The 27,195-nt window shown below is 53.5% G+C and overlaps 1 protein-coding gene across 4 annotated transcripts in view; it reads right to left on the bottom strand.

The window, feature by feature from the left end:
• RGS12 (regulator of G protein signaling 12) overlaps positions 1–27,195 on the bottom strand; it is an 80,612-nt gene that overhangs the window by 14,290 nt on the left and 39,127 nt on the right. For all 4 annotated transcript variants that reach the window (XR_013998381.1, XM_081131321.1, XM_081131322.1 and 1 more), the window contains exons 4-9: positions 25,491–25,512; positions 3,128–3,297; positions 2,592–2,684; positions 1,576–1,719; positions 536–715; positions 156–309 (exon numbers count right to left, since the gene is read on the bottom strand). Coding sequence is in view for 3 of the 4 variants with exons in the window: in XM_081131321.1 (XP_080987447.1) it covers positions 156–309; positions 536–715; positions 1,576–1,719; positions 2,592–2,684; positions 3,128–3,297; positions 25,491–25,512 (763 nt within the window). In the remaining variant the exon portion in view is untranslated. The remainder of the gene's footprint in view (positions 1–155; positions 310–535; positions 716–1,575; positions 1,720–2,591; positions 2,685–3,127; positions 3,298–25,490; positions 25,513–27,195) is intronic.

Genomic DNA, 27,195 nt, shown 5'->3' with positions numbered 1-27,195 from the left:
AACCAGAGGCTGGCTGGGGCAGAGGGTGGGCATTTGTATGTTCTTTTTTTTACTTGGTTGTATTTTCCAAGTTTTCTCCAAGAGCACCTGTCACTGCCCCAGCCAGCGGGCCGCATGTCCCCACTACCCCGCCCGCCGACCCCCACACTACACACCGTGTGTGTGGTCACCATGGTCCTTCTTCTTCTGGGACCGCCCGGTGCTCCGGGTCCTGGACCAGGAGAAGAAGACTCCCTTCCGCTTCTTCTCGCTCTCCTCCTCCCCCGGCGCCTCGTTCAGCGACCGCCCGGACCTGGATTTTCCAGTCAACTGTCACCAACAGAAGATGTTGTTAAACCACATGAAGTTACTTTAACAGGTCATGGAATGCAGTAGGGAGCTCAGGAGCAAGCAAGGAGGTGCCAACTGCGCTACGGGGGCACAGGTCCTTCCAGCCCGGCCAGGAAAAGCAGCTGGACCCCACCCCGGGACACGGTCCCGCTCCCTTCCCGCAGCACAGCTCCCACCCGAGGACACAAGCTCAGCAGGCTGGCACCTTTTTTGGCGTGGACACATTGGAGTGGTCCGAGCTGATGCTGTGCTTGGAGGCCGGGCTGCTGGGCACCTGCTGGGAGTCGGGGAGGGAGCGGCCTTCCACCTCGGCCAGGATGCACTCCTGGTACAGCGGGGACTTCAGGAAGCGCGTGTAGCTATCAAACTTCATCAGATTGAAAATCTGCGCAGTAAATGTAACACAGCTGGTTACAGGAGGAACCAGGATAGTCAGCCCTGAAGGTTGAGGGACCCACGGATGCCTACTGGCCCTTTTCTGAAAGAACATCATTAGCCCATTTTCTCCGTCTACCGCCCCAGAGTTGCCTTCCCGGTTACTTTACCTCTGACTACTCTTTCTCATAAGATGCCAGTCTTCCCTTGTCACACCTAAAATCAACAAACCCCACAATCTCCATGAAGCCAGCCCCACAGGGAGATGGGACAGCGAGGTGCGGTCCTGGGGGAGCTGTGCTCGACAAGTAAGAATGACCCCGGCCAGCGGGATATGAGGGAGTGAGGGCTGCACTGGAAACGCCTCCCCCGTTTTCTCACATTATTTATGTGACTCAGCAGCAGAAGGTATCTCTGGAAAGGCCTGTGGGACATGTGCTCTAAATATCATTAGGTTCAGGCACACTTTTTACCACGGTGATATCCTAAAGTTGAAAAAATCCAAACTTACATACAGGGGTGGGCAAAAGTAAATTTACACAATACAAATAAATAACACAAGAATAAACTCTGTTTCACATACTCACATTGTAAACCCACTTCTGCCCACTCTGCATGCACAGCACCCACAGGCCTGTGATCTCACACAGGTGCATGTGCAGAAGTGGGACTGGGCCACCATTGGTAGGTGGCCCCCGAGATCTGGGGTCCTGCTGGTCACACCCTAGCACCAGAGCCAGTGGGTTCCATCTATGCTGACTTGCTCCCCCCTCCCAACCTGGTGGCACATGGGAGCTCACTGTCTGGGACCTGAGTCCTTTGCCCATGCCATGGCCAGAGTCCCTGAGGGAGATGGAGCCATGGGGTCACCTGGAGCTGCTGCTCCTTGAACATATCGGGGTGCGGGGCACTGAGAATATCGTCTGCCAGCTGGGCCTGGCTGTCGATGTTGACCGGGGTGGTAGCCTTGCTGCACAGGAACTTGCTGAAAATCTCTCGGGCCCTGTAGGAAAGCTGACAGGACACATGCATGAGCAGGACATACAGACAGCCAACTCCCTCCACGGCTCCAGGCACTGAGACACAGTTCCTCAGGCCCAGTAAACACTCCTTGGTTGAATAAATAAGTAAAAGCACAGGCCAGCATGAAACCAGCACTGACTAGGCTGCTGTGAACATTCTTGATGGGCAATTATGTGTCCTGAAGGCCTGGGGAACAGGGCCAGTGTGGGCCCCAAGTACAGTGTCTGTGTGCCCTTCGCACAGCTGGTCTCTATAAAGCGGGACTGGGTCTGTGCAGCCCCAGGTCACATGCTGACACACAGCCTCACTGTGATGAGAGAGAGCCCAGGCTGCCACGGGCCAGGGCCGTCCAGGGGCCAGGCCAGGGCTCACCTTCCCCTTGCGCCGGGACAGCCCGGGATGCTCTTCTGCCCAACCTGCCTTCGAGCGGCCCTTCTCACACTGGTGGTGGCATAGCTGCGATGGGAGCAGCCGCGATGGGAGGCTGGGTGACAGCACTCATGCAGACTGCTTAGGCATAGCTAAATACCATGCACCCTGACACCCTGAGAACCTATTCTGGGAGGAGTGGGGTTTTTTTGTTTTTTTTTGTAGAGAATTTTTATGAGTTTATTTGAGTCAAACTGATGACATTGCTGGGAAGCAAGATCTCAAATGCTCTGGAGAGTGACAGTTCCTGAGAGAAGTGCTTCCATCGTGTGGCATTTAGGCACAACTGAACACCACGCACTCTCGGGCCTGTTCTGAGAAGCTCTGAGTCCTGTGAAGATGCTCTCACGTGCACTTTCCGACGCCCCAGGGGCTGCCCACACGAAATCAGCCTGCCCCACGACCACCCACTTCTTGGGCGCGGAGAAACGTACCTCTTTTTTGTCGTGTGCGGGAACATGATTAAAGTGTTCACAGGCCTGCCAGAATAAAATGTTTTCTTCACTGAATTCCTTCCTTAGAAAATCCTAAAAAAACACAGTCAGTTAACTTCCTCACAGTGGTCGGAAAAAGGTGAAGTCGGTGGTTCCTGTGCAACCCGCCTCCCCGTGGGCTGCTTCTTCATTCCCACTTTCCTTCCACAGAACTGGGGGTCAGGAGCATCTGCCATCACCTACCCGAGGGCTGGGGAGACGCACTTAAAGCTGCCCCACCGTGAGGACCACTCTACGCTAGCAGCTGTGTTCACAGGAGCTGGGTGCCCCTCAAACAGCAGGACCTGCCCACGTGCGGCTGCCTTCCAAGTATTTACGAGAAACCCTCGTAAATGGGGAGCCAGGTGCCCTCCGACCCCCTTAGCCCCAGTGGGGCCGCTCAGGGCCTGTACGGTGACCCCCTGCCACCACCATCCTGGGGTCTGAGCCAACATGCTGAGGCCTGGGCAAGAGCCCTGAGGCCTGTCCCTACTCACAGAGAAGTATCGGATGCCGAGGGGGTCCTGCAGAAGCCGCTCGAAGGACACGGCCCAGCTGGCGACCCTCCTCTCGCGCAGGCGCCTGCAGCTCTGCACGCTAGGGAGGCTGGCATTGCTGCTCAGGCTGTGGTTGCTCACGCAGTCCTTCAGGTCAGCGCCGTTCAGCTCTGTGGGACCAGCACAGACCTCACCTGCAGGCGTGTCCCCACTCCTGCCCACAGCAGCGATGGGGGCTCTCCCCAAGCAGCTTCTCGAGCACACACACCCAGGCACTGCACCCAGCACCTAAGGCACCCAGTGCTGTTCTAGGCACAGGGGACAGAGCACGGGACAGGTGGCACGGGGGGGCACACTCAACAGAAAGAAGGCTGCCCACCAGGAGCTCTGAGGGAGTGCACCTGCGACGCTCAGGCTCGACGGTGCATGAGGTCAGGGCTGGTCACGTGGGGAGAGGCGTGGTGGGCAGGACCTGGGACGCCGCTCCTGTCCTGACAGGAGGCCGCCAGCCACCCACTCACACATGCGCACTTCTGCACTGGGCAGGTCTCTGATGGAAGTGTCCAGGCATAATGTCCAGATAAAGTGCGTCAGCACCCATGTCCCTGTGACAGCTCGGTCACAGGTCACCTGAGGAGGCAGGCGGCACACGTGCCCAGGAGATTTGCTGCGGAGCCATCTACAAAATAGCACTACCATCTACAAAACATCAACCACCATGCCATACACCTTAACTAATATAACACTGAATGTCAACTGTAACTGATAAAAATTAAAAATATTTTAAATGCAGAAAAACCAAACAAACAGATGGGTAATGTTAAGTAAAGAGAGAATTCAGACTGAAAAAGAGCCGTGGTTCCCATTATCTTTACAAGTAATCTTCCCCACGCCACCCTCGCACCTCCTGTGGGCAGGGCTGGCCAGTGAGACCTGAGAGGAAGGGAAGGAGGCCGCCGGGCAGGAAGAGGGATATGCCCTCCAAGGTCCTACATGGAGAGAGGGGACCAAGGAGTCCCCAGACCTGCGTGGGTGCAAGGCTGAGGTTGGCTTGTCAGCCTGGCTTTGTGGCTCGAAGCTGTCCCATGAAACAGTGCTCATTTTGAGGGGTCCCACGTGGCTCTTTTGTCTGTCCGCTGCCCGCGGTGCCCTGTCACTTGTGCACAATAAGCCGTGTGGGCTGGTCCTGGTGAAGAGTCAAGTGCACTGGTTAACTGGCTCCGGCTCCAGGTCAACCATTTAGAAGGCGCCTCATTAGTGACGAGAGATCAGAGTGGGGAGAAGACAAGTAAGGGGTGGGGGTGAGTGAAGCCTGGGAAGCCCCTGACTGGTCAGAAGGGACACTCACCTTTAGACCTTCAGGTGAACCCTGTCCACAGACATGCTGACCATGGGACAGAGGCCTGGCTGTGGCCGCCGTGCCCACAACTCAAGATGAGGGCAGTGCAGAGCCTGGGGGCTGTGGAGAAGGCTGGGGCACAGACCCCCCACCCTGGGAACGTGAGCCCTCAGGGTCCAAGAAAGAAAAACCAGGAATTTGGCCACGTGGGATTCATGTGATAACTAGAGGTCACTTTCTCCTAAAAGCTCAGGAAGCACTGAGATTTGAATAGGAAAACAGAAGGTCTAAGTAATCAAATAGCGTCGCCTGCTGCAGAAACAATCCAGGTGAGGTTCAGAAGTGACGGGAGGTCAGTGGTCACTTTCAGTCTGTCCCAGAGGCTCATTAGCACCAGTATGTTACTTGTGAGATAAGACACCTGCTCTGACTCTGAGCTGCCCCACGACAGGCCCAGCAGCAGGCCCGGCGGTGGGCAGTGGGACGAGGGCCCGTGCAGGCCGCAGGCACACAGAACCTCTGGAAATGCCTGGTGAAGAATCCTCACCCGCAGCACCTCCCCATGTGGAGAGCTCTCCATGCCACATGTCAGGACTGTGCACGAACGGGCTTCTTTCAAAAGTAACCTCCCAGGTGATCTGATCATAAAGCCCTAACTGGGCAGGACCTGGTGGGGAGTCAGCCCCAGGCCCCTACTTGTTTAGTAAGAGGCTTATCTTTGCCTGAAGCCAGCCCTGCCCTTGTTTCTGTGCCTTTAGGTTAACACGCCTTTGACTTGCCTCCTTTAAGCCACAGCCACCCTGGAGCAGGGCACATGACCCTAAGGGTGCTGCCATCTGACCCGTCCTGCTCTCCCCCACCTCCTGCACCTTCCTCCCCTCCCAAGTGCACAAGGGAGCTGCAAACTTACTCTGAAGCACCTGTGATCTGCTCCCTGGCACATGCTGTTGGTTTGGCTCAAATAAACTCTTATAACAAAAATGCTCTACAGGTGTGGAGGTTTCATGCGTCGACAGAATGTAGGAAACACGCCCGCATGCACTTACACGCATGCTCACACACATGCTCTCCCTGTCTCTCCCTCTCTCTCTCTATCCCCCCCCCGGGGCTGGGGTCCGGGACAAGGCCCGGCTCTAAGTCTGATGTCTGCCTAGTAACAGGAGCCTCGAGGGGCTAAACACCATCACAATAACGTTTTCTGAGAACTAGACGAGCTGAGTGTGAAAGTTCATGTGGAAACTAAACCTAAACATAGGAAAACAAACAGACAAGGGATGAGCAGGGCAGCCCCACCTAACATCAGACACGTCACACCCCGGTCCCCAGGAGGTGGAGGTTGGCGCTGGTGCAGAAACAGGCCCATCGCTGGACAGAGCACAGCCGGGCTACTCAGTCGGCGGCGCAGGCGTGGCCGGATGGCCATCTGAGAAACGCAATCGATCCCTTCCAGCGCACTGAAGTAAATCCCCCGCACCAGGGATTCCCGTGTAAAGACGGAATCAGGAAACACGAGAAGAAAACATGGGGTCATATTCTGAAGCACCTGAGTGAGCCAGACGACACAGGCCGGAGCCATGAAAACAATGAGTCAACGGACAAGAGACTGGTGGTCACCAGCGGTGGGGCGGTGGGGGTGGTGAGATGGGTGGAGGGGTCAAAGGTAGAAGCTTCAGCTATAAAAAGAATGAGTGCCGGAGGCGTAATGAACAGCATGGTGACTGCAGCTAACACACTGTGTGCATACTTGAAAGCTGCGACGGGAACAGGCCTTAAAGACCTCTTCAGGGCCCTGGCTGGTCGCTCAGCTGGCTGGAGCGTGTTCGACCCCCAGCCAGGGCGCACCAAGAACCAACCAAGGACTGCATCAATAAGTGGAACAACAAATCCATGCTTCTCCCTTCCCTCTCTCTAAAACCAGTAAATTTTGAAAAAAGTTCTCATCCAAGAAAAATGATTTTTGTAACCATGTGAGGTGAGGGATGTTAACTAGACCCCCTGTGGTGACCGCTTCGCAATACGTACACATATCAAATCATCACTGTCCACCGGAAACCAACATAATGTCGAGCATCACTGTGCCTCAATAAAAATAAAAAGTAAAATCTCTATGTAAAAAACACCATCAGCTAAGTCAAAAGACAAAAAAAGTAACCGTGGGAAAATACACATAACACATCACACACACGAAGGACTAATTTTCTTTATATTTGAAAGGACCTACACATCAGTAAGAAAAATCAATTAATCGAAGGAAAATATGGACAGTCACCAGTGAGGGCTTGAGATGGCTCCTAACCTCATGGGGACATGTCCAATTTAATCAGCAATAAGCTGAAGCCATTCGTACCTGCTGATAGGCAAACACCACCATCAGCGGATCTGAGCAAAGGCACCCTGGTGCCTTTATGTTGATAAACAAGGTGATCTCACATAAAAAATAATCTATTTTTAAAACACTCTGTATTAGCACCAAAACACCTGCCCTGAGGCAATAAAGGTTGGCCTGAGAACTGAGGGATGAGCAGAGGTTAACCAACCTTGGGGAAGCACGAAAAGCCTTCCAGGACGGGACAGGCACATGCAAAGGCCCTGTGACAGGAGTGACCTGAGCCCAGGAGCAGTGTGGCCTGTGCCCTGGGGGACAGTGAAAGACAGGAATATCAAGAAGAGACTTTTCTTCTTCCAGTGCTTGTCCGGACAGGCCAGCTGAGGGTGCTGGTGGCCTGGACTGTGAGGCCGGGAAGGCAAAGAGGAAAAGACTGGCAGCAACTGCAGACAGAGCAGCTGAACCGCATGAAGGGTGTGGAGCTTTGATTTCTCAAATGAAAGGTGTTTGGATTCCAACACAACAAGCAGAGTCGTCTCGAGGGTCTGTCTCCCCTCCCAGGAGCACGCGCACGGCCACATGGAGGAGAAACCGTCCGCTCTGCTGAGAAGGGTGCGCGCGCCTCCTCCCACCTCCACTCCAGGGTTCCTCGCTCTCCCGAGCCCACGAAGTCAGGAGCCTTCCTGCTCCTTCCTCCCACACCCTCCCTTCTCTCCTGGAAACGCACCCACCGCTGTTTTGTTTCTGACTGAAGCACCCCAATGCCTGCTTCCTGGCCCTCAACTCAAAGCCAGGGGAGCTTACAGACGAGACAGCCGACAGTGACCGGGGAGGCCAGGCCACACACACCCGAGGCCGTGACTGGCCGTTTCCTTCTGCGGCAGCCAGGGCCCGTGAGAGCCATGGCCACTGCACAGAGCCTATCGATAGAGGTCTTTCCGCCCCGGGGCCTCCGAGCGAACCCCCCGGACGGTGGACAGTCGCGTGCAGGTGGCGAGCCCCTCACAGGGACGCTAAGGCGGAGCTGCCCGTGGATCCCAAAAGCCCAGCTCCTCCCCTGTCCTCACACACACGCAGGTCCCTCGCCTCGGAAACCCGTTTTCAGTTCCGAATCTCGCACCGCACACCCCCGGGCCACTCCGGACCTGTCCCGACACAGGGAAGAGGCTGCCCGTCCACGAAGCGTGGCCTGGGGCCTGAAAGGCAGCTCCTTCGTGCGCCAGGGCCCACCACTCCACGGCCGGCAGGGGGCGTCCCCCTGCGCCTCACCTGCTGCCGGTGCTCTCTGGGTGTCAGGTGTGTGGGAAACCAGCACCTGCCCCCGAACCAAAGGAACTGCCCCCGGGGGAACCCACCTCTCCGCCCGGCCTGTCACTTTAGAGGACACGTCCTGGTTTTGGTGTCCCTGCCGTGGTTTCTTTTTTCTTTCAATTAACCAAGTGAGTGAAAGGAACACTTTCCCGGTGGGAAAGTTTTTAAAGCCTGTTTCAGATTTGCTGAAACTGGAAATGCCTCCCCCGTAAGTTGGTTGGACACAGACATAGGTTGCCTGTTGCAAATAATAATAATAATGCTGCAGTATTAAATGTCAGAGCTAATTCTATAACCCGGGCTTTATCCACCACTGTCCACCAGACTACCTCACCCGGACCAAGCACAGGCAATGTTTGCACCACCCCCAGGGACTCAGCCCTGCACACATACCTGGAGGCCGCACAGCCAGCCTGCCCCCGCCAACCACAAGGTGCACAGATCACAAGGGACTTTACCTGGGTAGAGCTGATAAGAGCCACTGTGATGCCATTTAACCAAATACTTCCAACCATTCACCGCAAACCACCCCTCTGAATCCATACCAGGGTCAGCCGGCACAGCCCCCGGGGCCCCAGGCAAAGGCTCGGGCCACACACATTGTTCCTTAGTTCGCTCCCCAAGGAGGCAAATTAGTGCCCTTTCTCCAGCGATGCAGTGGCCCAGGCGGACAAAGGCGACTCCCTGCAGGCTCCAGAGGGAAACCAATAGTGCACGGAGCACAAAGCCGCATGGAGGACACATGTATAATTTACAGGAGCCCTTTACCCGCTGCTGCGATGAGTGAATTATTTACAGCCCGGCGCATGCAGACGTGCCCCGGACGCACTGCAGGCTGGGCCTCCACCTCGCTGCTCTGCCTCGGGAACTGGGTTTTGTTAAACTAGCAGCGGTGAGGAAAAATAAATACCTGTAGCTTCTTATATTTATAAGGGTGTAAACTCTTATCTTCCTACGTATCTTCAGTCTAAACACACTGTCATCTCAGGTGTCCCTCACGGTGAGCGACCAGCAGACGCTGCGTGGGGGCAGGAAAAGCACCAGGCAGCGGGCCACTGCGCTGGGGCACCGCTTCGTCCTGGGAGGGGCGTCAGCACAGGATGCAGGGCGCGGTCCCGGAGGCCCTGCTGCCGACTGAGGCTGGGAACAAAGGGCCACAGCCCAGTAAAAGGTGTTACATCAACTTCAACACTGCCCAAGAAAACACCCTGGAAAGGGCCCACCGATGGAGCTGAGCCTCAGTGGCTCACCTTCCCGTCAATGTCCTTTGACCTCCAGTTCCTGCAGTGCAGGACACCCCCAGGACCATGCCCGGGCGAGGCCGCAGAGCAGGGGCAGCGGGCGAGTCAGGCTCTGCCCTCCCTGGCGCTGGCCCTCTGGGCCTGGCCCCTCGGGATCGTGTGCCAGCATGGCACTGGCGTGAGCGCCCCTGGAACCACAGGGGGCATGGCTGGTGCTCAGCAGGCAGAGCTGTTGGCAGGGCTGTGACCCGGGCAGACAGGTGCCGCGGGAGAGCACCGTCACGCACCCTGGAAACGCCCTTTCCTCAAGCGTCCCCTGTTCGGGACTTTTTATTTGATGTAAACTTCAAACCTGCAGAAAGGTCATGAGAACAATAAGAGGAGCCCAGATACCTCGCAGCCCCGCTGTCTACGTTTCCCTCTGCTCTATCAGTCCCCGTCTCCCTCACTCCCCTTTCCACTCTTCCCCTTAACACACACTCACACACTCACATTCACGCACTCACACATTTACTCACATGCACATTCACACACTCAGACGTTCACACACACAGGCGCACACATTCATTCACTCACATTTACACACACATTCATTCACACTCATGCACGCACACACCCTATACACACGAGCATACACACACTCTCATGCACACACATGCTCACACTCACTTGCACATGCATAATCATACTCTTTACACATGCACACACATACACACATGTACACTCACACACATGCACACACATGCACACATGTAACTCTCTCTAAACTATCTGAATGTCCTTGGAAACAGCAAACCTCTTTGCCCCTAAACACTTCAGTGTGCATTTCCTAAGAGTGCAGGCATTTCCTTTCATAACCACAGTACGACAGCTACCAAAACAGGGAAACAACAGTCTGCACTCCAATTTCATTAATAATGTCCCTTCTAACTATTTCCCACCAGTCCAGGATCGAATTCGGGCTCACTTAACTGTCGTGTCTCTTTAAACACTTTTCTTCCCGCCCCAATCCCTGCAAATGCCAGTCTGTCCCCTAATGGGAAAACACAGCACAAGGACATCCAAGCCCACAAGACCTATCACATCCTGGGGCCTGAGTCTCCACCTGGACTCAGACAAAGGCAGATGGGACGGACCTTCACCCAGCAGAGCCTCGGGCCCTACTGATAATTAGACTCCATGGTACCTCCTCAGACAGAGTCTAGAAACTAGTGATGTAGTCCAACCAGCCCATTTTACAGATGAGGCTGTGGAGGCCTAAAGACCTACAACCCGCCTGAGATTAGTCAGTGACAGTGCTGAGACTTCCTCATGCTCCGGGTGAGGTTCCCACATCACAGGCCATGGGCCTCGCAACCGGATTCCACAGCCCCAGAGGGGAGGTAAGTGCCTCACGCCTCCCCTGGAACCCTCTCCGTGCAGTGCACTCCTGCAGAGCTCGGAGGGCCGGAGGAGATGTGTGTGTGTGCGTGTGGGAAGGGGGCACGGAATCTGAACTCCAAGCCTTTCCTGAGTCATCACTAGGAGAGTCTGGAGTGAGCCTGTCCTGGCAGAGCAGAGGCGAACCCACGTCCTGCCTGACAAGGTGCACGTGCTTCTGGAGAGCAAAATGCCAGGCAGACGGGAAATGCTGCGAGTGCACAGGCCCCGCGAGTGGGCAGAGCAACATCTGAAAAGGGCCGCTGTGGGAAGTGTGGTGACGACAGATACATATGAATGCTGTCACCTAGCACATGGAAGGAATGTCCAGGATTCTAGGCTCAGAGCTGTCAGCTACAACCACGTGGCCAGCAGACCGAAGGCATCTTCTGACCACAGGGAGCCTCTGGGACTTGCCAAAAAGAGACACAGAGCGTTTTTCAAAGGTTAGCCCTAATCGAATTCACTCATTATGTGGCTTTCAATGGAAAAGAAAGTACATTACCCACTTCATAAGTAATTTCTGTGTGGAATTAATGTATTTCACCTCAACAAATAAAATGCATCTTTGTGAAGGTGTTCTTTTTTTACTGATTTTAGGGAGAGGGAGAGCGGACAGAGAGAGAAGCATCCATGTGAGAGAGAAGCATCGACTCGCTGCCTCCCACATGCATCCCAACTGGGGACCAAACCTGCAACCCGGGCATGTGCCCTGACCAGGAATCAAACCAGGGACCTTTTGGTGCCCGGGAAGATGTCCAGTCAACCGAGCGGCGCCAGCCAGGGCTCCTCCCTCCTTACTTACCATACTTGCCAAAGACTTATCTTCTGGTTTCATTAATCAACTAGTCACTGTTTGTTTGGCTTTCTGTTTTGTTAGTTTCTGCTTTACCCTTCCTACTTCCTTAATCTTAACTTGCATTTATTTCGCTGTTTTCCCCTACCTTCCTGTGTTGAAAGTTTATTTCCTATATTTTCCAACTTTTCTTCTTTTATAATATATACATTTAATGTTACAAATTTTCCTCTGAAAGCCATTCAGCGGTATCTCGCAGGTGTTCATCTGCAGCATTATGATTGTTAAACAGTTCAGGATTGTAATACAATTTCCATTTTAATTTTCTGCTTGACCCATGGATTATTCAGAAGCATAGTTTTAAACTTTCAAATGTATGAATTATTTTTGTTGTCTTTTTGTGACTGATTTCTATTTAATTACACTGCTCTCAGTAGATGTGATCTGTGTTATGAATATTTTTAAATTTGTACCGTCTGCATTTCTGGCATAGGATACAGTCAATTTTGGTGAACATTCACTGCACCTTTTTGGAAAAAAGTATGTTCTATTAGGTGCAAAGTTCTCCTCTATATATGTTAGATTTAATTTTTCTATTTTATCATTCAAATGCTCTTTCATCTTACCATTTTTTAGCAGCTTGATCTCTCAGTTTGTGGAAAGGGCATAGGACAGTGTCCCCTAAGGCACATGCCCCCTTTTCTGTGGTTGCACCTATTTGATTTCTAAGTGTGATGCTCTATTTCTGACGCACACACCCTCTCTGCTCCTCTCATATTCTCATGGTGAATTGCTTCATCTGGAATTCATATTTCCAGGCCAGTTTTCTTCTTTCTTAGTATCTGTTTGTTAGATCTTTCATTTAATTATTTTCCATCTTCCTGTTGTTCTGTTTTGAAACTGAATTTTTGACAAACTAAACGGAGAGTCTACTTCCTCTAATGTTCTTTCTCTCCTCTGGGCCTATAACCATCTTCAGACCTGACCCAGGCTCTGTCTCTACCCGATCCCTCCAGGCAATTCACCCACTTTGGGCCAACGAGACTGGAAGCAATGAAAACAACAACAGTCACATGGATAAAGGCAGCTGTCGCCCGGCCCGGCGTGGCTCAGCGGTTGAGCATCGATCTAGGATCCAGGCGATCAGGGTTCAATTCCCAGTCGGGGCACATGCCCAGGTTGCGGGCTTGATCAATGACTCTCTCATCATTGATGTTTCTATCTCTCTCTCTCCCTCTCCTTTCCTCTCTCTGAAATCAATAAAGATACATTTAAAAAATAAATAAATAAATAAATAAATAAATAGATAAATAAATAAATAAATAAATAAAAATAAAGGCAGCTGTCACTCATTAGCTCTTTATTACATGTGAGGTGCTGCTCTGCGTGCATCCCAGATGTTAACGCAGGCAACCCTCACCACTGCTGCAGGGTGGCCTAGTCCCCCGTTGTGCAGATGAGAGAACTAAGCCCCACAGCCAGAGCTGGGGTTTACGCCTGGACAGTTTGACCCCAGAGTCCACACTCACTCCCCACATGCTCTATTGCCTCAGAGCCCTCTCTCCAGCCCCCATCTCCCAGGACGGAGACCCGCCTTTTCTGCATGATCTCTAAGTCTACTGGGACATTAAATCCATGCCAGATTGTTGATTCCCACTGTGTGCTTCTGGCCTAACCCCTCGTCTGCATTCTATATCCATTGGTCCAACTGTCTCCACTCAGAAACTGAGTAAGCACCGAGCTCAGGTCCAACGCAGACCTCTGCCATTGCCCCTTGTCCGTTTCTCCCCACCCCTCTTCCCACCCCCGCAGGAGCCACGATCATCGCCCAGGTGCCCAGGGGAAACCGGAGGTTGGTTCTGGGTCCCCTTTCACCTGAGTCCACGCTCTGCTCACGGACACACACACAGGCGATCCCGCTCCCCCTGGCGGCTCCTGCCCTGGTTCCCCCGGGTTCCTCTCATCTCCCCAAACTCAGCTTCCAGGCCCCAGCTTTGCTCACGGAGCTGACTCTGGCTGAAGAGGCTGCACGCACACGTGGGCCTGTCTCCTCTGCCGCGGCCCGCCTCACATCCATCCCGCTTGTTTGCCAGTCACCCGGCAGCACTCGCGGCCTCGCCACCTGCTTCTCTCCGAGGTGACAGGCCACCTCAGATGCACGTCCTCGCCAAGTCTGGTAAGTCACTGGCTTCTCCCTTACCTCCTTCTGAACAATGCAGTCTACTTGAGGGGAGCACATCCCTGAAAAAAAATCTCCGATCATGCTGGTTTTGGACACTTACAGAAGTCAGTCACCTAAAACAGATGGTTTTCAAAAGGCAGACAAACCAACTCACATTTAGTACTTATCACTAGGGGAACAACCCCAAGATTTTTAGTGAGCAAGACAGTTGAACAGCCACATAACAAAGATCACAGGTATACAAAACAGTTTAACGCCCAGGGACCCAGTATAATGCTGACATTTCCAGCATGGGCACCGTGAAGACCCCCAAGAGCTGCCTTCACCCAGCGCAGGCAGAGCCAGGGCGACTGGAAACTGCCACTGACTCTCAAATAGCCGGAGTGGTGCGAACACACAGCCGAGACCTGACTCCCAGTCTCAGAACACACCACCGAGGGACAGCAATTACGACAGGAGGCGCTGATCCAATGACAGAGCAGAAACCAATGGAACAGAATCCAGAGGCCAGAAACAGACCCGCATATATAGGATTACCTGATAAAGGTGCTTCTTCAATCGTGGGGAAAGGATCGTCTTGTCAGCAAATGGAGCTTGGTCCACTGGGCCTTGGGTGGGGAAAACAAATCTTTCCCCTAACTCACATCATATACTCAAACCAGTCCAGAGGGTGAGTCCAAGGTGGAAGGTAAGACAACTGTGGTTTCACCTGCCTGTCTCGGAAGGCACGCCCCTCTAACAGGACGTGAAGTCATTACAAAAGGACAAAGGGCCAATTGGGTGGCATTACAACAAAGGATTTTTGGTCATCACGACACCACTAAGAGAATGAACAGGGAGGCTGCAGAGCTGGCATAAACTCAACACAAGAGTCGTTTCCAAAGTATGTTTTATAAAATGTCTACAAATCATTAAGGAAAGGTAGATGATCTAACAGAAAAGCGAGAAGTCTAGCACAAGCACTTCATAAAAGAGGAGGTTCAGTGGAAAACTGTGAAGAGGCGCGGACTCCCTCGCTGTCGGGACCTGTGAGCAAACAGCTCCCCCTGCCCTGCAGCCACTGGAGAGCTGCAGGAAACAGACCACGCAGGGCGCTGGGAGGCCTGTGCACCCCGCGCCCCTGTGCGCCGCTGCTCGGGGTACACACTGTCACGTGATAGGGAAGCGGGCATGGTGGACTACAGCTAACACAGACACGGGACCCAGCCCAGCACGACCGGAGCCAGGGGGCCAGAGGGAGAGCTCGCGGAGAAGGCGGCTGAGTCCACTGCTGAACTGGAAGCTGCGTGGGCAAAGCGGGCGAAACCCCACGAGGGAAGAACAGCTGGGCGCCTCAGCTGGACTGCTTCCGCACTCCCAGGGCCGGGAGAGCCGAGTCCCCAGCAGTTCTCGTTGAACACCTGGCCTTCAAAGGAGGCCACATGTGCTAGGTTTAAACAGTGGGGCTAAGCCGGCCTATAGTTAGAGCCACATTAGACTTGCCCTAAAAAAGCCTAAAACAAGCCCCAAACAAATCAAGCCAATCCACAAGCAACTTAACTGCCTACTGAAACCTCTAAGTTCAAAGGAAGACAACAAAACTCAGCCAACAATCACCAGACATGTGAGGTTACAGAAGAATATGACCCATAACCATGGGAAAACTCGGTCAACAGAACAGACCCAGGAGTGACAGCCATGATGTGCCAGCAGACGAGGAAGGTGAAGACGCTTGGAGATGCTGTCCACGTGCTCAAGGGTTCAAGGGAAGTGTGAACACAATGAGAGCATGAAGGAAGGGCTATAAAAGCCAAAAGGCACTGCTAGAGATAAAAATACCACCTCTGGCCCTGGCTGGTGTTGCTCAGTGGTTAGAGCATCGGCCTGCACCATGAAGGGTCATGGGTTCAATTCCTGGTCAAGGGCATGTACCTGGGTTACAGGTTTGATCCCCAGCTCTGCTAGAGGCATGTGTGGGAGGCAACCAGTCGATGTATCTCCCTCACATCGACATTTCCCCCCCCCATCTAAAATCAATGGAAAAATATCCTCGGGTAAAGATCAACAACTAAAATACAATCTCTGAAATGAATGGTTCATGGGATGGAAATGAGAGCATATTAGGCGTGCAGAAGAACACTTCAGAGAACTTAAAGAGCAGAAGAAACTACGAAACATGAAGCGTACGGAGAGAAAAGGGGCTGACAGTGAACACACCTCAATGGCCTGTAGGAAAAACTCACCTAGGCTAGTGTACTGGTAAGTAAAGTCCCCAACGGCGGGAGGGGTGAAAAACATCTGACTCTCAACGAACTCCAAACAGCACACACAAAACCGACCCAAGACTTGTCATAATTAAATTGCTGAAAACCAGCAGTAAAGAGAAAACCTTAAAAGCTCTCTCCCACGTGGTATGCCCAGAGGCCCAGGCTTTATCTTTTTATAGTGTATAGCTCCCTGGATTTTCACAGGTGAACACTCTCGTGTAAGCAGGTCCCAGATCCAGAGGCAGACTGCCCCTGAAGGGCACACGGGGCTCCCTGCGACAGCCCTTACAGCTTTCCCGCTAGTTTCACAAGAGAGGCCCCACCAGGAGTCCGGCCAGTGGGTTCCCTTGCAGCGGGAAGGATACACACCTGCTGGCGGGGAAGGCCTCTGGGGAGAAAGGAATAGACACAGAAGGGGACCAAGGGGACCTCCACTGAGACAAAACAGACCCAAGTGTTAACACACATTACTTCTTGGAAGTAGGTACGTGGTCACTGGTCTTAACTACTTTTAAACTTCTGTGCTTGAAAAAAATTCCACAATATAAATAATTACTAATAAAAACCCTCTCCAGACACCTTATAGCACTGAAAAAAGGAAGTGCGCTGGAAGGCATCTTGGCAGAAATCGAGTCTCTGCTTCCAAAGCGAAGCCCGCAGTCCGCCTGGTGCTTTCAGATTCTAGTGCTTTGCACCCTAGAAATACACTGCGGTATCTGGGTATCATTTTTAAGCTCCAAAGCAAACCATAAAGAATGTGACACATTAAACCAAACTGCAGAGTTCTGTCTTAAACAACCTTCTCACACAGCAAAGTATAAACCACCATAACCCATCTCCACTACTTAGCAAACATGTTTGAAAAATATGCAATTAGGCTGCACTGTCTTTCTGAGAAGGAAAATGCAAAGTCACCAGAATTCTGCAAACCCCCGGCTCTGTGCTGAGCTCCACGTTCCTCCTCTCCCATCATGACGGAGAATGCAAATCCACTTGCCAAAGCCACGCAAGCACAGTACCTTAGTTAGATGTGAAGGAGGGATGCAGCTTAGCCCCCGACTTACTCTCGCTGTGCTGGTCCCAAGGTGGCAGCAAGGTTCTAGGTCACCACGAGGTCCCTCTGCCCTGCCCTGCCCTGCCCTGCCCTGCCCTGCCCTGGCACAGTGGCCCTGGCACATGGGTGGAGCAGAGACGAGGGCACAGAGGGAGAGGAACATGCCCTCAGAGGTTGGCCTGTGAGCTGTGCAGATGGGGGCAGAGCCCACGCCTCCCCTTCCTTGGCGGGGTCGCCCCCACTCCCATGAGGGATGAGCAGCGCATGGAGCTACACGGGCACAGGTACTGCCAGCCAACGCCCGAAGGCCCAGGGAGCGGTTCTGTGACTTGTACTCCCTCCCACGTGCAGGATGGTGGAGTGGCCCCTATGTTCCCAAGACTGCACCACCAATCTCTTTCTAGAAAGCAACGTCAGACAGACCCAGGCAGGGAGCTGGGGCTCAGATGTAGGTGGGAAGGAGAGAGAGAGACCCCGAGACTGGAGGTGGGAAGTGGGGGTTCCCTTGGATCTGACCGATGCGTGCCCACCATCGTTCTCGGGGGTCGGCGGGGGATTAGGAGCAGCCATGCCTAGTGAGCTTGCCCAACCCTGGCCGGCTGTGTTCAAACTGCTGGGAGCAGAGCCCTGCTGAGTCCTGGAGATGGAGTGGCTGGACCACCCTGTCCCCGGAGGAGCAGGTGAAGGGGACGCGGGGATGCTCCTACTGAAAGTTCTGAGGAACCAAACAGACGTGCACGCAACAGCTCCCAGGTGGGTGGGCACCTGGACACCGACCAGAGACCCTCCTTGCCCCAGCCACGCAGGCGGGAGAGGGGGTGAAAATCAGCTACAAACTTAACCAAAGCAACAAGAGGAGTGTGCAGAGTCTCATACCAGAGTTTCAAACACGAGAAAGAAATAAGGCAGGGGAGGGACTTTCTGAAGGTTTTGAGGGGCTGCCTATGTGACCCCCACCCCGAGCCCCCAGCAGGCGTCCCGGGAGGAAGCGAGCCAGGGAGATCCTGAGCTCTCACTAAGGCGGCGCTGGTACTGGCTCAGTGAGTTCAGATCCACTTCTTCGCAACGTCAGTGGTTGTTTTAATCAACTTCTTTGTGATAAAGACAAAAAAGTTGTTTTTAAAAGTAAAGTTATTTTGACATAATGAAGTGACTTGTGTCAGGATGTCGTCTCATCTCATCCGCGTCACTGATACGCACCCACAGCTCAGCAGGAGGTCCCATTGGGGGCTCATGGATAGACTACGTGGGGAAGCAGCTGTGGGAGGGGACGCTGAGACTGCGCATACTGGGAGTCTGCGAGGACTACTCCAGATTTCCATCTGGGGAAGGCGCCCTGGGACGACCCTAACAGCTCTAGGGAGGTCCTGACACGTCTGTTCCTTCTGTGGCCAAGGGAACACTGGTCAGCAGGGTGCTAACCCGTTCAATGTCCTGGAATGATAACTCTTGCAGCAGCCGGGCCAGCCCCCCAACACCGGCACCTCATTCCTAGAAAACGTGCACTAGCAACAGGGACAGTATCGATCTCTGACTGTAACTTTGCCGCCTCCCCCCAAACAAAGCAGGCAGGATAATGGGGAAGCCAGAGGAAGCCAAGGGAAACCCCTGTAGGTACAACCCCAGTTGGCACTGAGGACCTCAGCTCAGGCAAGAAGGGCATGGGCTCAGTGCCGCTGTCTCTCTGGGCTTGAGAATGTCAGTGCCAGAAATCACAGTGATCAGAGCCAAAGGGACAGCTGACATATGTAGATGGGAAGATGCATAGATGGGTGGATGGGTGGTGGGTGGATGGGTGGTGGGTGGATGGATGGTGGATGGGTGGGTCAGTGGGTGGATAGATGGATCGTGGATAGACGGTGGGTAGATGGATGGATAGTGGGTGGATGGGTGGATGGATGGTGGATGGATGGTGGGTGGATGGATGGGTGGATGGATGGGTGGGTGGGTAGATGGATAGATGGTGGGTGGATGGGTGGATGGGTGGATGGATGGTGGATGGATGGTGGGTGGATGGATGGGTGGGTGGGTAGATGGATAGATGGTGGGTGGATGGGTGGGTGGGTGGGTGGATGGATGGGTGGGTGGATGGTAGGTGGATGGGGGGGTGGATGGTGGGTGGATGGGGGGGTGGATGGATGAAAGGAGGTATATAACATGCAAAAGGCAAACACAAAGCCTGGTCTGGAATAAAACACAGCCTGAAGAACTTTAAAATTCTTCATGTTCTATGAGAGAAAGGGGAGAATGCAGAGCTGACTAAAGAAACTGAGGACAAAACCAATACTATTACAGAACCAATAAAAAGTAAAAAATAGTCAAAATAGCCTGAAAATCAAATTAATGGATGCTGGAAAAAGACCTTTAAAACCAAGTTGCTTTTAAGTATAATGAGAACTGACTGATTTTCTCAAAGCAGCAGAAACGTGGAGCACAGAACACCCTGTGGGCTCTTAGAAAGCTCTCTGGTGAAGCAACACACAGACGCAGAGACGTGCAGGCTGGCAAAGGACAAACGGTGAGCCTTCCTGCCTCCACTTAACACAGACTGAGGCCAGCAGCCCAAGGGCTCTGGAAATGCTGCTATAGTTACACTTTGTGCCAGTGGAGGCAGTCTGGGACCTGCCCACCTGGGGTCATTGTGACGGAAACCAAACAGAGCAAGTAACGTGACAGGCACAGGGCTGGCACTCAGCACATGCTCTCTAGGGAGCTGTGGCCTCCTCGGGCCTCCTCACTGGCCTTGTCCAGCCACTGGGCCTCACTCAGAAAGTGCCAGGGGCCAAAAGTCTGAGCTGCTTAGTGGGGACCACATGGTGAGCAATCCCTCTGTAGAAAATCTGCAAACCATATGTGACAAAGGGTCATATCCAAAATATACAAGGAGCTCACCCTAGTCAATAACAAAATACCCAAAGACCAGGCTAAAAATGGGTAGAGGACCTGAGTGGACATCTTTCCAAAGAAGACATAAATGGTCAACAGGTACATGAAAACATTCTCAGCATCACTAATCAAAACCACATGAGGTATCACCTCACACCTGTTAGGATGCTGATTATCAAAGAGACAAGAGATAAGTGTTGGTGAGCATGTGGAGAAAGGGAATCCTTGTGCACTATTGGTGGGAGCATAATTTGGTGGAGCCACTGTGGAAAACAGTATAAAGGTTCCTCAAAAAATTGAAAACATATCTACCATATGATCCAGCAATTCCACTTCTGGGTATATATCCAAAGGAACTGACATCAGGATCTCAAAAGATACCTACACCCCATGTTCACTGCAGCACTGTTCACAATAGGCAAGACCTGGAAATCACCTGTGCCCACTGGCACACGAGTGGATGGACTGTGGTGTATGCATACGATGGACTATCGCTCCGTCTGAAACAGAAAATGAAGGCCCTGCCTTTCAGCAGCACAGATGAGCCCAGAGGACACAGAGCTATGGGAAATGAGACAAACAGAAAGCCAAATGCTGCACGACCTCACTTCTCCGTGGGATCTGAAGAAGTCAGACTCACAGAGGCAGAGAGTCAACTGCTGTTACCAGGAGCTGGAGGCAGGGGCGGGGGAAGACGCTGGCCAAGGGACACAAAGCTTCAGCTGGAAGACGACTGTTTTGGGATCTGTAGTCCAGCACCGTGACCACAGCTAATAATAATGTATTGTGTACTTGAAATTCACTAAGACAGTAGGTCTGAAGAGTTCTCATTACAGAAACAACAACAAAGGTAACTATGTGAGATGATGGAGGTGTCAGCTTGATGTGGTGATCATTTCACAACGTATTTCAAATCAGATCATCACATCGTATACCTTAAACACATACAAGTTTATTTGTCAATTGTGCTTCAACAAAGCTGGAAAAAATTAAAATAAGAAGTTTTAAAAGACAGAAAAAGGAACTCCTGTCCAGGAAGTAGTTACCAATACCAGAGGCAAGTCGGGACAGCACAGGCAGGCCAAGTACTAAGCCAACCACGGCCACGTGACCTGAACTACAACCCTCCTCTTTGACAAGGCCATTTTAGTGATTTACAATGATTGGCTTAAAATGATGTCTTTACGTGTCTTCCACTCTGATGACAATGATTAACCCTAACCTGCCAGCACGAACTCTAGCTACCAGTTACAAAGGCACTAAGGAGCAGGTGGGGAGTCTCTGCTGTGAGCTCCAGGGACTGAGCTGGGGCAGGCGTGGCCCAGAGTTTACAAAGCCAAGGCCAGTGTCCCCGGGGGCTGAAACCCAGCACAGCTGTGCGGACTCTGGTGGGTCAGGGCTCCTCGGCTGCCAGGTGACAAGAAGCTTCACCACACCACCTTCCCCGTCCCTTCCCAAGCTGCCTGACGCCCTGTCGCTCGATTCCCATCACACTCCACGAGAAAAGGGTCAACGGAGAAAAGCAGGTTTAAAATCAGAGGCCACCTCCATTTGGAAAACAAACAAAAATTTAAGAAGGCACATTGTTTTCTCAGATATTACCTCTAATTTCAAAAAAGTCCAAGTTTCTCTGTTAAAACAATAATCAGAAATATGAGAGATGACTGCTTGTTAGTTTACGGCATGGAGTTTACAATCTACTTCAAAACGATTTGTCTCTGCTAAGAAGAGGTGACCGACACAGCCGGTGGCGGAGACAGAACCGGCCGGGCCTCGCCCGCGGGAGCGCTGGCTGAGCCGGCAGGAAGAGGCAGCTGGCTCGGCCCTGGGCCCGGGGAGACAAGCCGCCGGGTGGCCGCCACCCGCACACTGCCGCTTCTGTGCTGGTCCAGTGCACTCTCCCGTGCTGTCTGCTGTCCTCTGAGAGGTTTCACTGAAAAGGAAACTCTGCAAGCCACTGTCCTGACCCAGGTCCTCTCCCCTGCGCTGGCTGATGTCCGCACATGGTGGATGCTTAATTCACTCGTTGGCTCTACAGTACTTCCTGTGCCACAACCCTGGAGCGGCTGCCTGGTGGTCACTTTCCAGTGGGTGGGGGAGCAAACAAAACCAATGACACATAAAAATTAAAATGACAGGCCTGTGTCCGCTGTGGAAGGAAATGAAGCTGGGCTGATACCCAGGATAAGGGCTGCTGGTCAGCGCAGGCTTGTTTGAGGGGCTGCCGCGGGAGGGGGGACAGCATGCTGGCGGTGGAGACCCCATGTGCCTGAGGGGTCCTGGGAGGCCAAAGTGAGGGGATGGTGCCTGCTGAGGCAGGAGGAAGTGCTAACAAGCCCCACGGCAGCTCTGAGTGGGTGGAGAGTGCTGCCAGGTCGGCTGTTAGATCAAGGAACAAAGTGGGTGGGACAGGAGTGCAGGTGAAGGGAGTGGGAGACGTGCAGCCTTGGGGGGCCTGGCTGCAGAAGGTCACGGACACGGACACAGCCATGGACACAGATGAACCCCAATGGGAGACTCTGGGACCAGCCTGAGTTGGGGGAAGCTGAGAGCAAGCCTGGACAAGTTAAGCTGGAGTGTTTGTGAAGCAGCCAAAATGGAAATGTCACGTGGATGTGTCGCAGACCCGGAGGCCAGAGCTGAGCTCCCTCGTGGACTTTCCCACACTCACAGCCTGACATGTGCCTGAGGATGTGGGCGTCTGACACCCCAAGTTCTCCACTTCATAAGTCAGATCCAGAAATGGCAGAGAACATGTAACCCCTGATGATGTATGAGTTGGTGGGAAGGGGAGTCCTGGCAAAGCTGCTCAGTACAGAGAAAAAAATGAAGGAAAAAATAAGAACCAACTCTGTCACAATAATGCTTCGAGGTGCAAAGCCTGGAGCAGGGGGCCGGGGCTGTCCTGTCAACATGGGAGGGTCCCCACTATTTGCTCCCGACCGCGGCCGCCCCTCATGCTGCTGCTGGAGTGCCAGGGGTCCTGTGTACACACGTCTGGGGTGCTGGGGGTCCCACGAGGCAGGTCCGTGCACTGTGGAGCCCTCAATGCTGGACTCTCTTCCTTTCCTTGAGGCGGGCCTGCCTCCCTGGACCTCAGCCCAGCCGCTCAACCCCGCAGACTGGCCACACCCCCTCCTTTAGGGGCAGCCTTGGCCTGGGGCACTGGTGCTGGAGCCCCTCTCCTGAGAAAGGGAAAACCCCTGGAGTCAACAAAGACTCCAAAAGTAGCATTGTCCAACTTCCCTAAAATAAAGCCACAACACTACACAGTGAGCACACGGAATAAAGGTGTCACTGTGAGACGGGATACAGAGCTAAATGAGCGCAAATGTCCTCGGTGACAAGACTGACACACTATTTTGGAGGGAGTAGACGGCGAGACCACCCCTGTGAGTCGCACTTTCCAAGTGGGCCCGGGTCACTGGCTGGAGCTGAGGTGTTCTCCCCAAACTGTGCTGCGGAGCCTCAGGCCCCCGGGGTGAGCCAGGACGTCCCGCCCAACAGGGACACAACACACCTCTATGTGGAAACATTCTGAGTTTCTGCCTGATCCTCTCAACGCGCTCCTGTCCACCACTGGGAGGGTGGATGGGGTGGGGTCTCCTCTTTCCCCAGGCATACCTCGGAGGTGGTGTCAGGAACTGCAGGGGCTCTTGGGGGCAACGGGGTGGGGAGAGCACACGAGCCTCGGCAGCCGCGGCAGCCACTTCACTAGGTGTCTCTGTGGCCCTGAGCAGTAGGCCCTCCTCCTGCCTCAAGGTCTGCGCCAATGAAGACGGCAGAATGTCATCTAGCGACCTAGAGCTAAAGAGCAAATTAAATGAGAGGACCTTTCCTTCTTACTTATAATGAGTGAAGAAACCGAAGAAGGAAAAATAATGAAAACATAACGCAGACTAAGAGAGACGTGTCTAAGGTGCCTGGCGCAGTGTCTGAAATTCAGGGCCTGCTCCCGGAGCCGTGGCCTTCTCCTTCCGCTCTGCTGTAGAGGGGCTCCAGGGACCAGGCCCACCCAGGGGTACCAGGGTCTGAAGCGGGAAGAGGAGGCGGGACCCGGGGGTGGGAAGCCCCCACGGAGGGGAACTACTGCCACCAGCCAGGACACCACTTCCTCAGAAAGGACAGTGGCTGTGAGTCAGGGGCTTCCCACGCTTGGGAAGTTCAGCTTTCAAAAAAGTGTAAAGCAGACTTATTATAAAACTCCTTAAGGTCCTTGCATCTACTGCTGACAGAAGAAAATCTCAGAGACAAGAAAGCTTAATGTTTACAATTGAACTAAGCACAGTAAATCAACATCTCAAAGTGGCAAGTCTCCTGCAGAAATGAGTCCCTTACAGAAAAGAGGCCAGAGCACAGCAGGACAGGTGAGCAGGGACAGGTCTCATAAAACCACTCGCTCCATCCTGGATTTGCTGACAGGTCCTACTGCTTTTTAAGGAAGTTATTCCCACCTCTGGCTTAGGACAGATTAAATGACATGGTTATCACTGCACATAAATAGGTAACACAATTCCTTTTATTAAAGAAATAAATCCCCAAACACAAATTCAGGACCTGTCCAGTCTCAGCGCCAGGTGTGAGCACACCTGTGGTTGCAGGTGTGTGCCCTCCCCGCCCAGGGCTAGCCCTCAGGACCCTCCCCCCCCCCCCGGGAGACCAACCCTTTCTCGGGCCCATGAGAAGCCCGGGGTTGTGGGACAACACACAGTGCCAAGGAAATGACTCTGGCTCCCCTCTAGCTGGCAGTGAGAGGGCTGCTCCAGCCCGCTGCCCCCTCGGCGGCTGGCTGCCATCTGGACTTCAGACCACAGCCAGCACATAAATGAAAGAAAGGGCTGGTACCTTTTGATAAATTATAAAACTCAACTCTCAGAAGACAGAAGAATAATTAAACATATAAAAAAAACCACACCAACCTTTAAGCATAAGGACCTTTGTGAGTACTATAAGAATCAGAGACTATTTGGAAGAAATTCCCCAAATTACCTTGGAGTTCAGCGCAAACCCTGAACTCCAAGTAAGTGTCGGGAGCGCCTCAGCGGCATGAGGCCGTCTCCTTTCTGGGTCTGTCCCATTCACACAATTCCCGGCACAGAATTATTTAAAGATAAAGTATTATTCCTCCTCCCCCCGCAGCACTCGATCCACCTGGGACACTTTCCTAAGAAAGGGAAGTTTGGCAGCTCCGAGTGTGGCCCGAATTTCCGGAATCGCTCACACTCAGCAGGAGCGCTGCGCTCCCCCAGGGGTTCAGAGCTGGTTCTGCCACCGCGCAGCAGGCCCCGACTTGCCGAGCCCAGGTGCGCCCTGCCGAGCGCAGGTGGCCGTCACGCCGAAATTCCGGTCCACGGCATGTCTCTGTGGGGAACGACTTCCACAGTACATGCTGCGGCGACTGGGGGTGAGGGAAGCTCCCCCAAATTTGCCCTGAAACCCTCCCCCACAGGACAGAAATGGCAAAGAAAACACCTACTGTGAGTGAGTCAAAGGCAAATACACTTTCACAATTTGAAAACGTCATTAAAAATAATAAAAATATACATCAGAAATTGTGACTTACCACCATCAGATACAGTTGCAGACTGAAAGAAAAGAGAGAGAGACATGAGTTAATTAAGCTCATGACAAAAGTCGGGAAACAGCATATCCCTCTGAGGAACAAAACCGGGCCGGGAGCGTGTCAGAGAGGCTCTGGCTCTCCCTGAAGGTGCCCCGGAAAGCCAGACACCTCAATGAGTCAGGTTCGCTCCCACTTCCTGAGCGAACTCCGCCCAGGCCGGCGGGTGAGCCAGGCCACATGAGGACGGGGCGGAAGTCATCGTCACTTTCATCGGAAAAGAACAAATCCCAGCATGTTGGACCTTGCAGTCTTAGTAAGAGCCTCAGCGAGAACGCCTTCAGTCTGAGGAGCCGAGGGCTGCAGGCCGGGGGCACGCACTGTGTCAAGGAGGCAGGCGGCCTGCCAACGGTCCGTTCAGTGCCGCCGGCTTGCAAGTGGGCTGTGCCTGGTGCCAGTGCTACCCTGGGCACAACACACCCCACTCAGTGCCTGCACCCTCGGTACCAGGCTACTAGTCCCATCTCCACTGTCCAGGGCAGACCCCAGGCCCAGAGAGCTCAGGCAGCTCCCCGGATGGCAGACCACCCGCCCAGCCACAGCCGGGTGCAGGAGGGTGGCTGCAGCAGGCAGGTGGGGCGAGTTTCCAAGGAGGGCACGAGGGAGAGGGTGAGGCTGGAGGAGAGGAGGGGGCTGGCTCAGAGGCACCGGGACAAGACCTGTGCTGCAGACAGCACTGGAGGAGGCAGCTGTGGAGGGAAGTCCTGGAATGAGAGACCCTCAGAACTACAAAAGCTACTGTAGTCCTGCGAGGCACAGGTGGATGGGAAGCTCCATTTGGGAATGCGCTTGCATTAGGCAGCTCTGAGGCTGCCTCCCTGGGATGGTCTCTCCCGTCAGGACACAGGGAGGGAGACAAATCTGGGGAAGGGGGGGGAGCCCAGGCTGAGGAGCTTGGAGGGGAGCGAGTGCGACACAGGGTTACTTGTACCCTTGTTGAGATGTCCTGGTCACAGCATAGGCCACAGCCCTGGAGAACAGCACACAGGCCCAGGCCCCAAAGGCAGCAGGGTCGGGGGACAGTGTGCATAGAAACCTCTCAACTCCAAACTAAGAGTAACTCCCGTGCTTCTCAGCCACTGCAGAGGCCGCCTCCCTGGGGCTCAGTCCTACTGCAGAGCCCAGGACTCCAGCTTGGAAATGGATCTACCACTGCTCTGCAGAGGGAGGTGAGCCTGGAGGTCAGGAAGTGGGGAGGGCTTTGCTAGAGGCATGGTGACAGAGGGAGGGGACGGTGACTAACAGAGGGAGAGGACAGGATGACCAGAGCACCCAGACTGGTGCCTCGGAGGCAACACACGATGCCCCCTCCCAGACCCTGGGCCCCCCAACAAACGGAGGTCCTGTTTAAGACCCTTCATGCCAAAATGCCAACAAGCAAAGCCCAGAGGCACCTGGGGTTGGCCAGGCTCCCAGTGAAGACCCCCGACAGGCCCCTGAAGGGGTAGCACGCACGTGTATCTGAGCTGGGAAACAGTGCCCTGCATCAGCTGGCATTCTGTACTTTCTCCTTGATCATGCACCCCGAGGCTGTAGCCTCCAAACCTTGCCACCCCAGCCCGCATGGAAGATGTGGGCCTCTCCCATTCTGAGCAGACCTGGTCTCAGCCCTCACCTGGGGGGACTTACACCTGCAAGACCAGACAAC

The sequence above is a fragment of the Miniopterus schreibersii genome (assembly GCF_964146895.1).
Source record: "Miniopterus schreibersii genome assembly, chromosome: 1".
In the NCBI taxonomy this organism is placed as follows: domain Eukaryota; kingdom Metazoa; phylum Chordata; class Mammalia; order Chiroptera; family Miniopteridae; genus Miniopterus; species Miniopterus schreibersii.
This window is presented reverse-complemented; position numbering and strand designations above follow the sequence as displayed.